At 34.2% G+C, this 17500-nt stretch overlaps 2 protein-coding genes across 2 annotated transcripts; both read right to left on the bottom strand.

The window, feature by feature from the left end:
* Window positions 1-28: 28 nt before the first annotated feature.
* On the bottom strand, window positions 29-5859 carry LOC109066086 (ragulator complex protein LAMTOR1-like). Its single transcript, XM_019083091.2, has 5 exons — window positions 5663-5859; window positions 4713-4855; window positions 4529-4606; window positions 4234-4357; window positions 29-2059 (listed from the first exon to the last, which is right to left on the bottom strand). Exons 1-5 carry the CDS (start codon window positions 5702-5704, stop codon window positions 1967-1969), a joined length of 480 nt encoding a protein of 159 aa, XP_018938636.1. The 5' UTR covers window positions 5705-5859; the 3' UTR covers window positions 29-1966.
* A 6483-nt stretch (window positions 5860-12342) lies between these two features.
* On the bottom strand, window positions 12343-16824 carry LOC109113465 (ragulator complex protein LAMTOR1-like). Its single transcript, XM_042771583.1, has 5 exons — window positions 16623-16824; window positions 14998-15140; window positions 14826-14903; window positions 13541-13664; window positions 12343-12845 (listed from the first exon to the last, which is right to left on the bottom strand). Exons 1-5 carry the CDS (start codon window positions 16653-16655, stop codon window positions 12753-12755), a joined length of 471 nt encoding a protein of 156 aa, XP_042627517.1. The 5' UTR covers window positions 16656-16824; the 3' UTR covers window positions 12343-12752.
* Between the last annotated feature and the right edge of the window lie 676 nt (window positions 16825-17500).

Below are 17500 nucleotides of genomic sequence, written 5' to 3'. Positions count from 1 at the left end.
AAGACAAAATAAAAAAAATGACACTTTATAATTTTGAAAGTCTTTAATGCATAATTTCATTCAACAAAAACAGTTTTAACAGAACACTGAGATAAAATTTTTGGTACTAGCCTAAGAAATGTTTTTTTTCTTTCTGTAAATCAGGTAGAATTCCACATTTAGGTAACAAACAAACAAACGAACTTGAACACTATTAGTGAACTGCAACAGAAAACAAAGTATTGCAGTGCATTTTATCCCTTTAAAAATCTCAAAGAAAGACAAAAGTGCCTTGCCGTGATCTAGAGAGCTAATCGTGGCACACTGTCTGTGAGCTTGCATAAATATATAAAATCAAAATAAATAATTACACAAACATAGCGTGTGGCATTTCAAACTCTTTCAGGAAAGAATGCAAATCTTTACAAATTCACTAGTTCTTTCCTAGTTTTTCGGCACAACAGCAAAAAAAGGAATTAGATGGACTAAGTTAAAGCAATGTAATAATATCTTTTCATGATGTTAAAAGTAGAACAGGCAAGGTTAAAGCTTGCTTCGCTAAAAACAAGCTACGGATCGCAAAGCCTTACGACTAAAGCATTACGCAGCCAGGAGGCGCCGTAGAGCCGTTTACACTTCCCTATACAAGTATTAATCATTCATCTCGAATCATTTTACACTCTGTACATTAAAGGCATTGACACAAAAACATCATTTACAATCTATGAATTCCCGCCGCGACAATTCAGACCCACCTCTCCATCCAAAACACTCTTTGACAGTATGATTATTCGTTAGACAGGCCACACTGTTCTGGCTCGGTTTAACCAGTGTTCGTCTTTATTTTATTTTATTTATTTTTTTACAGTAAGACTGCATGACCGTTTGAAGGTTATAGGAAAGGTGCACGGTAAGAGAAACACTTTCTCTTCCGCTAAAAGCAATAGCAGAGCCACTTTAGAGGGTTTAAAATCTCAAATTAATTAATAACTGATATGACGTGGCGCAGTGCGTCAAACGTACCGTGATATTATTTAAAACTGCATATATACCACTGATCTATATAAATGATTGTGATATACACCTCAGTGAGAGTACAGCCATATTTAATTTTTGACAGGAATGAAAACGAGGCTGTGTAAAATTCAATATGGCGTCTAACCTGATTTAGCAAATAGAGGAAAACAAAAACAGGAATTAATGTCTAAATTTGCAGGACTGAAATAATTCGGTAGTTAACAGTGATACACTCAAATTTAAACCAGCTGAAAATCAGATTAGTCGCGCAAAACATACGAGTTCTGCATCCAAATTAGTTAAATATAAAACACAAACAAACGATGGTTAATGCAATATTATGTGTGTGTTACTCTGGTTAGACAGAAATATTATTTATGTTGCACATATTAATCTGCATCCCAATCTGGAACCTCAGTGCATACAATTATGAAACTGAATCAGAAATAATGAACTCTAAACCACAGTGATTCCAGAATTGTCTCATTACTGAACTGAACCTTAACCTGTGTGTTAAGATGACCCAGCCGAACTGAGTAAATATAGAGTTAACTTAATATATAAGAGTAATTGAGAAGTCTGGATGTGCTACTTGGTTTAACAATCTCCAATCAGGACACTGAAAAGCCAACAGAAGAGGAATCAACAAGAACAAATAAAACTAAGATTTTTGAAATCCATTTCTGATGTATTTGTTGAAAAAGAGTTTGATTAATGCATGAAAAACTACCGGTAACTGATCAAATGCCAAACGCCAACACAAAAATAGAAGATCAGATGTTTTTACCCTCTTGGATCTGTATTTGGCGGCTCTTATTGGGGTGAATTATATTTATCTGCAGGGCATTCAGAGAACAACGACATGGGCGTCTGCATTTCAAGAGGTTTGGAAGGACAACGGAGGAGTGAAAAGGGCTAGAATTAGAGACAGAAACAGAGGAACTGGGGGGAAGGAGGTCCAACTTTTGAATCATGGTATAGCAAACTGCACCACCAGCTCTTCCTTGGCATCTACTTTGATTTGTGAGATGGCGCTGTAGGCGTACGCAGCAATCTTAGACACCTGAGGAGGGAAAAAAATGCAAAAATCAAAACGCTGAATAATATGCATCATTTCTAGTGATAGACCAAAAGATCCACTGATATTCATCACATCGGCAACAGCCTGACCAATGGAAAATGCACAATTTATGTCATCAATTTTTTTTAACTTATGTACACTACTGCTCAAAAGTTTGGGGACAGTAGAAGTTTCTGAAAAGAAATTAATACTTTAGTTCACCAAGGATGCATTAAAATGATCCAAAGTGACAGTAAAGACATTTATAATGTTACAAAAGATTTATATTCCAAATAAATGCTGATCTTTCGAACTTTCTATTTATCGTCAAAGGATCCCGAAGGAAACGTTTCACGGTTTCCACAAAAATATTAAGCAGCACAACTTCTCAGTGATATACGTAGAACACTGAGATAGAAAAGTTACATTAAATTCTAATAATAATTTTGACAATTTTACTGTTTATACTGTAATAAATGCATGCCTTGTGAACATCATCTTAATTCCGAAATATAAATGTAAAAAATCCTAATAAACCTCTAAGTTCAGAACAGTAGCATATGTATAGATTCATCTGTGCGTCTTTAATATATACATATGATATAAAAACAGTTGTTTAAAGGGGTCATATGATGCGATTTCAAGTTTTTCTTTCTCTTTGGAGTGTTACAAGCTCTTGGCGCATAAAGACGATCTGTAAAGTTGCAAAGACTAAAGTCTTAAACCCAAAGAGATATTCGGTAACACTTTAGAATAAGGTTCCATTAGTTAATGTTAATTAATATATTAGTTAACATGAACAAACAATGAAAAATACATGTATTACAGTATTTATTTTTTTTTGTTATTTTTTATTTTTAATGTAAATACAGTTAATTGTAATTCATGTTAATTCACAGTGCATTAATGTTAACGAGCACAACATTGATTTTAATAATGTAGTAAATGTTGAAATCAACATTAACTTAGATTAATAAATGTAGTAGAAGGATTGTTCTTGCTTAGTTCATGTTAACTAAAGTAGTTTACTAATGTTAACTAATGGAACCTTATTATAAAGTGTTACCAGATATTCTTTATAAAAGTTAAGAGTCAAACATACCCCCCTAAAACGGCTCGTTCTAACACGGCACCACATATATATGTAAATGATGGTGTGGAAGTGTATGTCAGATGTTTGTTCGCGAGGAGAGAGGATGTGTATTTTTTTTTCTCTGTTTTGGCCGGTGCATTGTTTCATTTTGTTATCGATGTTACTTTGTTTGGCCTTCCAAAAGAGGACACAACTAGAAATCAGTGATTAAGTTGTATTTACAACACTGTTCTAGAACAGTCCAACCCAAATATTCAGATGTGTGCAGGACGAGGGCTGTTTCCTGAGAGCGTAGCCTACAATGCCGGTGTCTGTTTCTATAAAGTGGGGCAGTTCCAACTTTGGAAGGACAGTCTGGCGCTTCTGACTCACAGCCTGTAAGTACGTTTTCATATTTAAAGAATTTGCCACTGATGATTCAAAAGTGAGTTTTGAGCAGTGTAGAGTAGCGCTTGTTGTTTGTTGTTTCTCCGATCACAAATGCAGACATGGTTTTATGTTTACGTGGCAGGTTGTGCATTGTTGAAAGTAGTTTTGTAACAAAGTATAAGAACGAATGCCTCGTTCATAATGGGTTTTAGTGTTTTTGTCTAATCGCGTCGGGAGACGGCATCACAGTACGTTAAGGGGCGTAACATTTCTGTCACACGCTTGAGGCATTCAGCCAATCACAATGCACTAGACAGCTGGCCAATCAGAGCACACCTTGCTTTTCAGAGCGATGAGCTTTGTAAAAATCGACACATTTCAGAAGGCGGGGCATAGAAGAGCAACAATAATATAAAGTATGTGGAAAATAATGTGTTTTTTTTTAACCTTAAACCACATAAACACATTGCATTACACCAAATATACAAAATAATGTTCTTTTTAGCAACGTCATATGACCCCTTTAAAACATATATGCATGCATGTCAACTGCTACAATTAAACTACATTAGCTTATTTATATATTGTATTATATATTACATATTGACTGAATTGATCTCTAGTTTTCACTGATTGTAATCAATCGCTAATCATTTTCATGCCAGGCTTTGGAATGTAAAAGGCAGTCTAATGTACAGTGATAACTGAGTCTGACCTGCTGTACATCTGCGTAGGAGACCAGGTCAGCGGCGAGCACCTGGTGAGGTTGGCTGCTCAGTGACGGGAGAGGAACGGGCTTCTTCTGAGACAGCGTTCTGCTCAACACCTCCAGCTTGGTGCTTTAACACAAACACATTTGATTCGGCTTAATACATAACCTATGTGCAATCTTCATCAGCTTAAAAAAATTGACATATCACACAAATAGTGATGCATGGTTATGACGTCACACCCGTGGTCACAATAACACACAACCGGCCAAATGGCATTTCTGTAGTGGTGTAACACACCTGTACTGTCTGGCTCTGTCCATGTATTCGTGTTGCTCCATCCCTTGGGAATCAACAGCCGAGACGTCAATTATGTTCCTAACCAACAGGAAAAGAAAAAAAGTGAGCTTTAACTCTATAAACAGCCCAAACCGTGTAATAAATGACTCGACAGCCGCAGTGAAAGGGAAGGTGTGTGTCGTACAGAGCGGTCCGCTGCAGGATGGTCGTGAGCAGGGCCTGCTCATCTGTGCGGCTGGACGGCAGGCTGTCTGCGTTTCGATCCGAGCCATTAGTGGGTATTTTGTTTAAGTTTGGGTCAGGAATCAACGGCTTCACCTCTTCATTCTGCACATTAGAGCCAAAAAGAGTTCGGTCAAAAGCATGATCATCACACCTCCTGAAAAACCATCGCTTCACTCTTTTGAGGAGGCAGTAGTAGTAACCTAAAACAATGACTAAATAGCTATTTGTCTAACCATTATGCCACACACACTATGTGAAAATAAGAGTTTGCAATTATTACATTTTGAAGGAACATGTTGCCAAGTTGCTCCCTAAATCTGTTATTTATAAACTGCTGTAAGTTGCTCTGCTTAACAACATCTGCTAAATGACTTCTTACATCATAACCACAAATGCCAACTTCTTATTAAATTACATCAAATATAACCAAACATGAACCTGCCCAAAAGTGAATTATACAAAAAATACATTTCCATTTCTTTTTTAACTATTAGTGATTCATGCATAAGGATTATAATTGTTTCATAGAGATTTGCCTAAATAAATAAATCAATTAAAAAGTCTATTAAATATTCCAGTGTGGTCTGAGATTAATAATAATAAAAAAGCTCATATATATTTTATATATCATATATAAGCTCTCAATTAATGACATTTCCCATGTCTAATCATCATGCCAACAGCAGTAAAACCAGTAATTCTGATTAGACACATAATTTGATGAAATTAGGCATTAGAGTAAGTTTGTTATAGTTCTGAAACACACTCAGTACTGGCCTGTTCTTGAAGAATTACAAACACACCAGCATTAAGCGCGTGCTGTCTGTAATTCCTGTCGCAGGGATACAAACGCCACATTCAGCTGTATTTTAAAGCTCTTTGGCTGTATACTGATTAAATCTCTTCTACCTGCTGCGACGTTTCACTATCGCTGCTGAAACAGCACCCCATGACAGCCGTCCAGCAGGTTCAGTCTCTTCTCTGCGTGCGTTTTTCGTCTTAGAAGCGGTTTGTTTGTCTCGACTGTAAAGCGCTTTGCTGCAAAAGCAGGAACATCACATGACAAAACTCCCAGTCGCGTCACGTGACTTCCGTCTCCACACAAATCTCTGTGACGTCAATTCCGCCCGTTCACAAAATGTATAGCTATTTCATGTGCATAGCAGGATGAATAATGACCTAACTTTTCCCCTGTGCTCCGATCTCTCTCTTACTGATGCATGGCGGTACTTTAATCCTTCTACAAAAGATTTGACCTGGTCCAATAGAAGTTTATCTCTTAGATCTAGGATTGATTTTTTTCTAATTTCATCTTCTATCCTTAAATACAGTACAGGTCAAAAGTTTGGAAACATTACTATTTTTAATGTTTTTGAAAGAAGTCTCTTCTGCTCATCAAGCCTGCAGTTATTTGATCAAAAATACAGAAAAAAAACAGTAATATTGTGAAATATTATTACAACTTAAAATAATAGTTTTCTATTTGAATATACTTTAAAAAAAATAATTTATTCCTGTGATGCAAAGCTGATTTTTCAGCATCATTACTCCAGCCTTCAGTGTCACATGTAACATCCAGTCTATCACATGATCATTTAGAAATCATTCTAATATTCTGATTTATTATGAGTGTTGGAAACAGTTCTGCTGTCTAATATATTTGATGAATAAAAGGTTAAAAAGAAGCATTTATTCAAAATTAAAAAAAATTCTAATAATATATATTCTAATAATATATTTTCTTTACTATCACTTTTTATCAATTTAACACATCCTTGCTGAATAAATGTATTGATTTTATTTAAAAAAAGAAAGAAAAAAAATGACTGACCCCAAATTACTGACCAGTAGTGTATATTGTTATTACAAAATATTTATATTTTAAAAACATGGCTTCTTCTTTTTTTTTTTACTTTTTTTTTTTATTCATCAAAGTATCCTAAAAAAGTATCACATGTTGTGAAAAAAATATTAAGCAGCAGAACTGTTTCCAACTTTGATAATGAATCATCATATTAGAATGATTTCTTAAGGATCATGTGATAATGATCCTACAAATTCAGCTTTGCATCACAGAAATTAATGATAATTTAAAGTATAATAAATGTAAAAACAATTATTTGAAATTGTAATAATATATCACATTATTAAATTTTTTTCTGTATTTTTGATCAAATAAATTCAGGCTTGATGAGCAGAAGAAACTTCTTTCAAAAACATTAAAAATAGTAATGTTTCCAAACTTTTGACCTGTACTGTATGTAAAAGATACTTCTCACGTCACAGCCCCCTTATCAGATTATAAATTAGTTGCAATAAAATTAAGCAACATCAATGATAACCCAAGAATGAGGGGCTATTGGAAACTTAATAATAAATTGTTACAAGACAAAAAATTTAATAATAGTATCATCAATCTTACCAAATAATTATTTACTGGATCAACTAGAGGTTATTAAAAAAAAATGGGAATTCTTTAAATATAAAGCTAGATATATTGCAGTTAAAAGAAGCAAGGAATTTAAAGATATTAAACATAAAACTGATTCAGAGTTGGTTAATAGACTTAATGCATTATTGGCTAAAGATAAGATTACAGAAGAAGAAGTTATGGAATTTAAAATATTAAATCTGGAATTAGACAGAGCTTAGTTAGAGTTGGCCAAAGGTTCATATATTAGATCTCGGGCAAAATGGCTTGAGAAGGGGGAAAAGAATTCTAGCTATTTTTTTTTTTGCCCTGGAAAAAAGAAAAGGTCAGAGGAAAACTCTTTCAGCACTTAACATCGATGGAGTTACCTCTAAAGACCCAAAAGAAATATCAGAATTTGTAACCAAATTTTTTAGCAATCTTTACACCTCTAAATTTAACTATGACAGCTGTGAAAAATTTATTGATGCACTTAAACACCATATTACAATTATTGATCGTAAGTTTAGTCAAATCTGTGACGCTGATTTGTCAATAGATGAAATTAATCAAGCTCTGCACTCAATGAAAAAAGGTAAATCCCCTGGTATTGATGGTCTTTCAGTAGAATTCTATCTTCACTTTTGGGAGTTTATTAAATTGCCTTTATTTCATATGTATAAGGAATGCATCAGTCAGGGAGAAATGACCTCTACAGTGAAACAGGGAGTTATATCCCTTATACCCAAGTCAAGCAAGGACCCATTATTAATTGACAATTGGCGGCCTATTACTCTGTTAACATTAGATTATAAAATGTTAGCCTCTGTTTGTGCTAAAAGATTAAGTACTGGTCTAAATAACATTATTTCAGAATCTCAGTCGGGATTCATGAAAGGCCGTCACCTATCTAATAATATATAAGGTTAGTTTTAGATGTGCTGGATTACTCTAACTTAATTCATTCAGATGGTCTAATACTTTTTCTTGACTTTCAAAAATCTTTTGATTCCATAGAACACAAATTTATTTTTCGCACTCTAGAATTATTTGGATTCGGTAATTCATTTATTGATACCGTGTTTTATAGAGATATTAACAGCTCAGTGATCGTTAATTTTGATACGTCCAAAAGGTTTGACATCCATCGTGGAGTCAGACAGGGCTGTCCAATCTCCCCGTTTTTATTTCTTTTAGCCACTGGACTACTTTGTCTAAGGATTAACCAAAATGAAAGTTTGATAGGAATTTCTATATTTGATCGTGAGTTTAAAATTGCACAGTTAGCTGACGACACCACATTATTCTCGGAGGATAAAAAACAGTTGCCTAATGCTCTGGAATTGGTGGATCAATTTTCATGTGCTTCTGGTCTAAAACTTAACATTTCAAAATGTGAAATTATCTCAATTCATGATAAAGATGAGACATCACTGGAGGGGATCCCAGTTAAAAACTGTGTAAAATATCTAGGCATCCATATCACTAAAAATCCAGTTACCAGACATCTTTTAAACTTTTCTGATAAAATGACAAAAACTAAAAACGTCTTTAACATCTGGCTTCAGAGAGATCTTTCATTATACGGTAGAGTCCTTTTATTTAAGGTAGAAGGGCTCTCTCGCTTTGTATACCCTGCTCTTTCTCTGTTTATATCAATGATAAAGCTATAAGGGAAATTAACAAAATATTTTGGATTTCATTTGGAAAAATAGGCCTCACAAATTGAAAAAAGAAGTGCTCTCTAATTCCAGAGGTGAAGGTGGCCTTGACTTTTTGGATTTTGCTGATACTATAAACACCTTTAAAATAAACTGGCTGATAAGATGCTTTGTGAATCCAGTGTCGTTATGGTTTTTCATTCCTAATAATATCTTCAACAAACTCAATGCCCTGTCTTTTCTATTAAGGCGAGACACTGCAGGTGAATAGGGTAAAAAAATTAACTAACAGTTATCACCTTACTTACCAAGTTGATTGATTACATTGATAATTGCAAACATTTTTTGTATTACAAGTTTTCTAAAATGTTATATTTAAATATGCAAATGAGGCATTATTTGATGAAATATGCGCTAATCTGCATACATTTCTAGTACAAAAACCTGAACACAGGATGAAGTGAGTTTCAAAATTCTTGTTTAATTTTTTTGACATATTAGAGTCAAATGTTTTTACAGAAGGAATTCTGGGTATCTCTTTTTGTCACTCCATAATTGAGAAAATACTTTGAACAGCTAGAAAACAATATATTTTCACCATTTTTTGGGGAATAAAATGTTGTATATAATCAAGAAAATTATATATGAACAAATCCCTCTGTAAAAAACCTTCAGAATATAGACAGGAATAAAAATGTAAAGTTTGGTGTGTGTAAGTGCCACTGAAGTGGAGATTTATGGCTCAGTGTTGGAGAAAAAACTCATTTTGAGAAAACGGCCTTTAAAAATATGTATTGTAATTGAAATCTATTGACACAAATGTGCTATACAAGAAACACTTAACAGTGTCTTTTGGATGTTTTCTTTCCATAAGTCTGGAAAAAAACTTTATGAAAAGCCAAAGAGCTAAATATAAAATCTAAATATTGCCTGCAGTGTCTCCCCTTAAAGTCTAACTTTTTACCTAGCAAGTTACCCATTTCCTTATCTAACTTTCATCAGCAATGCCTTCTCTAGTGGAAATTGTGTTTTGTCCATAGCTTTTCCCCCCACAAAGTTCTCCTTTGGAATAACACGGATATAATCGTTAGAAATAAATCTCTCTTTTTTCCTAGATGGTTTAACAATAATTTTATTACATTCTATCTGTCTTTGATGATTCTGGTCATATTCTAACTTATAAGCAATTTTTGAATCTCCATAACTTTCCAGTTCCACCGAAGGAATATAATACCTTGATAAAAGCTATCCCAGCAGGCTTAATTCAATTAATTAAAAATCACCTTAACTTCAGTAAAGGTAATAGTGTTTATCCGGCTTTACTCATGTGCGAGATTTTTTAGATCGAAAATGCAACAACAGACATATTCGCACAATTTTTCAAATGAAGAGAACGATTACTCCAAGGGGTAAATTCTATTGGGGATCCCTTGTAACAAACATAATTTGGCGAAAGGCCTGGCTTTTGCCTGGTATATTTTGTATATCCAACAAAGTTAAGGAAATCCATTATAAAATCCTTCATAAAATCTATCCTGTTAACTTATCCATCTCTAAATATACTGATATTGATGAGACTTGCTCTTTTTGTGGTTTCGTTGAGGAAACTGTCACCCATTTATTTTGGGAGTGTAATGTAACCAATAGATTTTGGGCTGAATTAAGTGCTTTTGTTTTTGGCCCTACAAATGTAACCCACACTTTCATTCTCAAAGAGATTATCTTTTATTATGAGAACCCAAAGCTGATGTCCCTTGAACATGTTGTTAATTTCCTTATCCTGTATGCAAAATTCTTCATTCACAAGCGAAAATGGCTTAAGTCTCCTTTGAGTTTCCCTCTTTTTCTTGCTGACCTTCATTTTTTTATTTCATCCCTTAGACTTACAAATAACAAAAAAAAGTGCAAGATTTTTGATGCATTATGATGATTTATACAAAGATTTGACTTAACATTGTTGTTATGCTTTTCTTTTCTTTTCTTTTTGTATGTATAATTACATAATGTGTTGTATGCAAATCCAGGATATATATATATATACACACACGCATTGTATCTTTGTTTGTTCATTGTAAGAGATACAACCTTGCTTCACTTCCCTGAGCTTTTAATTATGTGTAAGTTCTGCAATAAAAAATAAAATAAAATAGCTATTTCATGTGCAACATCTTATGCGTGATATTCTCCAAAATACAGCAGATTTGATGAAAACATCGACATAGAATGCATCACAATATCGCATTAATTAGTTACTTTTTATGGAAAGTAAAGCGTTACTGTAATTTTGCGTTACTTTTACTGGTCTGTGCTAATTTTTCTCTTTTCAGCAATAAGAAAAGGAAACAAAAAATATGTTTTAAGTTATTTTTGCTGGTTGAATTTAATCATTGAAAGACAGCAGCAAAGACACTGCTTAATAAAATTAGATTAAATGCAGAGAGGTATTTGTGGTATTTAACATATTTAATTATTCCAGGCTTGTGTGCGTCATCACTGTTTCACTGTTTTTATTCATTTTGAGAAATACTGAATCTGTTTTTGTGCAAGTGTGATGAGTAAATGCATGTTCACATTTAGTCTAGAAGTACAGCGCCTCGCACTTACTCCCGATTTCTCTCTACATGAGAGTTGCAGTCAATAAATTGGAAAACAATGTAACTCAGATATTTCCTTGTAAATTAAAAAGTAATGCATTACTTTGCTAGTTACTTGAAAAAAGTAATCTGATTATGTAACTTGCGTTACTTGTAATGTGTTACCCCCAACACTGATAATCAGAGTTGAGTAGTAACTGATTACATGTAATCCGGATTACTTTAATTACTTACATTAATTACTCACCCTTGTGTCGTTCCAAACCCGTAAGACCTTTGTTCACCTTCAGAACACAAATTAAGATATTTTGGATGAAGGACAAAGCTGCATAGACAGCAATGCAACTGAAACGTTTTATGGCCCAGAAAGGTAGTAAGGTACTACAATTTTTTGTCTTGTAATTTGGAATCAGTAACTGATTACAATTTTCAAGTTATCTACCCAGCTCTGCCTAAAATTAGTAATCTAGATTACATTACTGACAACAGTTTATCATGCAATCTTTAATCAGTAATGGCCTAAAATTAATGTAATGTACCCAGCTCTTTGCGTAATTATTAAAGTATAGAACTATCACAGAAAAATAAGGTGCAGACAATGCAATGCATTTTTTCCCTAACATCACTGGTCCACTTTAACCAATCAGGGCTGAGTGTGAAGGATCTGACATCAATTTGCCATCTTGTGTTGGTGAGACATGAGTTTTTGATTTTAACACTATGGGACCAAATTTACTGTATATTCAAGTGGATGAACAAAATATTCTCATTGTACTTACCACCAATAAACGTATACTACACACATTCAGTAAATTAAAATAAAACAACATTTTATAATATTGAATGTCTTTAATGTGTCATTTTGTTAAACAAAAAACAGATTATTAAGATAAAATTTTTGGTACCAGCCTAAGAAGAGTAATCTCTGTAAATCAGGTAGAATTCCACATTTAGGTAACAAACAAACAAACTTGAACACTATTAGTGAACTGCAACAGAAAACAAAGTATTGCAGTGCATTTTATCCCTTTAAAAATCTCAAAGAAAGACAAAAGTGCCTTGCCTTGATCTAGAGTGCTAATCGAGCTTGCATAAATATATAAAATCTAAATAAATGATTACACAAACATGTGTGGCATTTCAAACTCTGTCAGGAAAGAATGCAAGGTAATCATTCATCTCGAATCACTTTACACTCTGTACATTAAAGGCACTGACACAAGAACATCATTTACAATCTACTAATTTCCACCGCAACAATTCAGACCCAGAGTTGTTTAACAATACAGCGATTGATCAGCTGATGAAATATCTTTCTCAGAAATAAAATATAATCATGGTATAGCAAACTGCACCACCAGCTCTTCATTGGCATCTACTTTGATTTGTGAGATGGCGCTGTAGGCGTACGCAGCAATCTTAGACACCTGAGGAAAGAAAAGCAATAAATCTGGCAATAAAACTCTGAATAATGTCCATTATTTCTAGTGAGAGACCAATAAATCAGCTGATAACAAATGCATAATTTGTTATTTTTTATTATTATTTACTACTACACTACTGTTCAAAAGGTTGGGGACAGTAAATGTTCTGTTACTTTTTTGAAAGAAATAAATACTTTAAATCAGCGAGGATGCATTAAATGTACAAAATGTGACTTCATCATATCCAGTGACCTCCAGTAACCAGAATATTAAAAGACTTCTTTCAAATAAACGCTGTGTATTTGAACTTTCTATTCATCAAAGAATCCTGAAAACAATTATGGTTTCCCCAACAACTGTTTTCAAAACTGATGATAATCAGAAATGTTTCTTGAGCAGCAAATCAGCATATTAGAATGATTTCTGAAGAATCATGTGACACTGAAGACTGGAGTAATGATGCTGAAAATTCAGCTGCGCATCACAGGAATAAATTACATTTTTAAATATATTCAAAATAGAAAACACTTATTTTAAATTGTAAAAATATTTCACAGTGTTACTGTCTTTACTGTAATAAATGCACCCTCTCTTGAACATATTCTTCATGCATATACTTTGGCATGTCAAAAGCAGTCTAATGTAATGTGAGCTGGTCATTTGATAACAGCCAAGCGCATGTGCACAATGAGTCTGACCTGCTGTACATCTGCGTAGGAGACCAGGTCAGCGGCGAGCACCTGTTGAGGTTGGCTGCTCAGTGACGGGAGAGGAACGGGCTTCTTCTGAGACAGCGTTCTGTTCAACACCCCCAGCTTGGTGCTTTAACACAAACACATTTGATTCAGCTTAATACAGCTCTAAAGCACACACATAGACACACTGCAGGGACGTTTAAAAAGAACTACAAAGCAAAAGGTCCATCCAAAAATTTAAACCGTCATCATTTACTCCCCTTGTGTCATTGGAACACAAAATAAGATATTTTGAAGAATGTTGGTAAAGAAATGGTTTCGTCTCTCCATATCACTGTATGCTGTGTATGCTCTTCTGTGTCATCCGCGCCACAAGGATGAGCTGTTTCTATGTGTAGTAAGCTTTGATTTTAAAGAAAACAGAGCATCATTGTGGCGCGGATGATACAGAAGAGCATACGGTGATACGGAGAGACACAGAGGAGACTGTTGACAAAGGAATTGTTAAATAAAGTCGTTATTTTTGTTTTCTTCGCTTGCAAAAAGTGTTCCCGTCGCTTCATATAACCCAGATTGCACAACTGATGGCAGATGGAGTATTCTGACGATGACTTTCATACCTCTCCTGGACCTTGACACTGTTATTTATTTGTCAGTCTATGGGACAGTCACAAGCCTCCCGGTTTTCATCCAAAATTACTTAAATTGTGTTTCGAAGACAACAAATCTTTTACAGGTTTGGAACGACACAGGGATACGTGAATAATGACAACATTTTCATTTTGGGGTGGAGTATCCCTTTAAACTTTAATTTCAGTTTCTCAGGAAACTAGACTTCAATTTGCATCTAAAGTAAACATATCCTGATTTAAGGATGCTTAGATATTGTAAAACAAAAAATACAGCGTAAGTGCACTGCATGCAGCATCTTATGCGAAAACTGAATTTAAGACTCTGATTTAGGACCTTTTTATGCCTTAATGTGTGAAAGGAGCAATTAAGACTTTTTAAGACTCGCAGAGAACCTTTAAGAAAGCAAATCATACAGAATGGCATGAGGGGGGAGTAAATAATGACAAGGTTTTAGGGTGGACAGTCCCTTAAACTAATATAAATTTTAAGCTAAAACTTGACGTTGTTAAGAAAATAAATAAATAAATAAATAAATAAATAAATAAATAAATAAATAAATAAATAAATAAATAAATAACTGACATTACACAGCTAGTGTTGCATGTATATGATGTCACACCATTGGCATCAATGGCATTTCAGTAGTGTAACACACCTGTACTGTCTGGCTCTGTCCATGTATTCATGTTGTTCCAGGCCTTGAGAAATAACAGCCGACACGTCAATTATGTCCCTAACCAGAAGGACAAGAAAAGTGAGTTTTAATCAATCAACAGTGCACAGGCCAAACTCGACAGCCACAGTGAAAGGGAAGGTGTGTGTCGTACAGAGCGGTCCGCTGCAGGATGTCCTTGTGCAGGGTCTGTTCATCTGTGCAGCTGGACGGCAGGCTGTCTGTGTTTCGATCCGAGCCATTGGTGGGATTTCTGTCTAAGTTTGGGTCAGGAATCAATGGCTTCTTTGAGCCGTCCTGCACAAAAGAGCCAAACGGAGGGTGTTCAAAAGCATGATCATCACACCTCCTGAAAAATCAACGCTTCACTCTTTTAAGGAGGCAGTAGTAACCTAAAACAATAACTAAATGGCTATTTATGACAAAATAAATATGGAGAAACATGTGCAAAAGAGTCAATTTGATTTCATTTCAAATTAATCTCTGGTTGCTCCCGGTGAACTAAACATGTTATTTATATACTGCTATAAGCTGCTCTGTTCAACAACATCTGCTTAATGACTTCTTACATCATAAGCCCAAACATCAAATACTTACTAAATTACATCATATAACCAAACGCGAACCTGCCCAAAAGTGATTTATACAAAGAATACATTTCCATCACCAGTGTTGGGGGGTAAAACATTACACGTTCAGAACACTTTACTAGTGACTTGAAAAAAAGAAATGCATTACTTTTCATCTACAAGGAAATATCTGAGTTACTTTTTCAAATAAGTAACGCCAGATGCTTTGTTTTCCCATTTATTGACTGATAGCTCTCCTGTTCCCATGTTGAGAGAAATCGGGAGTTAGTGCAGAGGTCTTGTCATGTGTGTCTTTTTTACAGTCTATGGTGCAAACCTGCACTAATTAACTATATTAAATAACACAAACATCCTTTAAGTATTTAATCTCATTTTATTAACCAGTGTCTTTGCTGCTGACCTTCAATTATCCAGTTCAAGCAGCACTTAATACTTTAGATAAACATAACATTTGTTTAATTTCTTTCTTTCTTTTTTTATTGCTTAAGAGTGTTGAACTGTCTTCTCCTGCATCTTATTCTTCATGAAGGTTTGTTTGAGCTGCTCCCTCTACTGTACAGATGTGAATTTACATTTCCTTCAGCCTGAGGAATATTCATTTCACTTTTTGGTGTGAAAGCGCTTTTACATTTGCCAAAAATAATACGTTTTATATTAAAAACAAACATGCAAGCCCAGAACAGACAGGACAACTCGTTACATTCTATAAAATGTAACACGATTAGTTACTTTTTTTAGGGAGTAATAATGTATCATTTTTAAAAGTAACTTTTCCTGACACTGTCCATTACTTTAAGGATCTTTAATCGTTATAAAAGATATTAATAATAAAATACGCGTGAAATATTTTAGAGCTAAAAAAAAATAGGCATTATTGTAAGTTTATTGTAGTTTTTTAAACAGCACATATCAGATCTACGGTCACGAGCCTAAGTTCCCAACACTTATACTTTCAGTTTGTGACGGTTTACATGTCTACTCATTATGGCACCAGAAGTAAACAATTCTGATTAGAAAAGTAGGCTCATTTAACGATATTCGACTTTGTTGTAGTTTTGTAGTCTGTTCTTTAATAATACACACCAACATTAAATGTGTGTTGTGTGTAATGACTGTTGCAGGGACACAAACACCACATTCTGTTGTGTTTTATAGCTGTTTGCGTGTATATTGAATAAACCTTCTCTACCTGGTTGCTCCCGGTGCTGAAACAGCACCCCATGACAGCCGTCCAGCAGCTTCAGTCTCTTCTCTGTCTGAGTTTTTCGTCTTAGAAGCGGTTAGTTTCTCTGTTCGATGGAAAGAGCTTCGCTGGAAACGCAGGAACCATCACATGACCATCACAAAGCAAAAAAAGCGTACTGCGTTCACCAGCGACACACAGCGACACAGACACAGTCATTTCAACTGTTTTGCAATTGAATTTGTGCTTTTGAAAAATTAATATTTCACAGTTATTAACATTGCACACATAAGTGAATTTAAAAAGAAATTAATAATACACTTATTTGAATCAAATGTAATGATACATGATCTAGGCTACTGTAGCCTAATTATATTCACTGTAGGTTTTATATATATATATATAATATATATATATATATATATATATATATATATATATATATATATATATATTATATATATATATATATACAGGAGACTGAGTGTTATATATCTTGTTGTGAATTTATATATAGTTAAATTCAAATATTAATCATATTTAGCCCATCAGACATACTGTCTAAACATATACTGTGTTGGTATACTGAGCCACGTATTTAAACTATTAATAAAAGAGCTTAATTAGGCTGCAAATATGTAACGGAGACGTGCAGCAAAACAAAACACTGTAACTGTAATCAATTGAAGGTGACTAGAAAGTCGAAACTATGATGTGCAGCCAGAGATTTGTGGAGAAGAATGCTTTGAGACGCACTGAAGATACAAAGACGAGAGAAGAGCGAGAGACACCAGCTAAAAAGTGAAGCTGATTTTCTGTGTTGTTTTTAATTGCTCGTTTTTTTTTTTCTTACCAGGAGCATTCTGTATTTCCTAACAGCAAAT

Source organism: Cyprinus carpio, chromosome A15 (genome assembly GCF_018340385.1).
Source record: "Cyprinus carpio isolate SPL01 chromosome A15, ASM1834038v1, whole genome shotgun sequence".
NCBI lineage: Eukaryota > Metazoa > Chordata > Actinopteri > Cypriniformes > Cyprinidae > Cyprinus > Cyprinus carpio.
The sequence above is the reverse complement of the archived record's forward strand: the minus strand, read 5'-3'. Positions and strand labels throughout refer to the sequence as shown.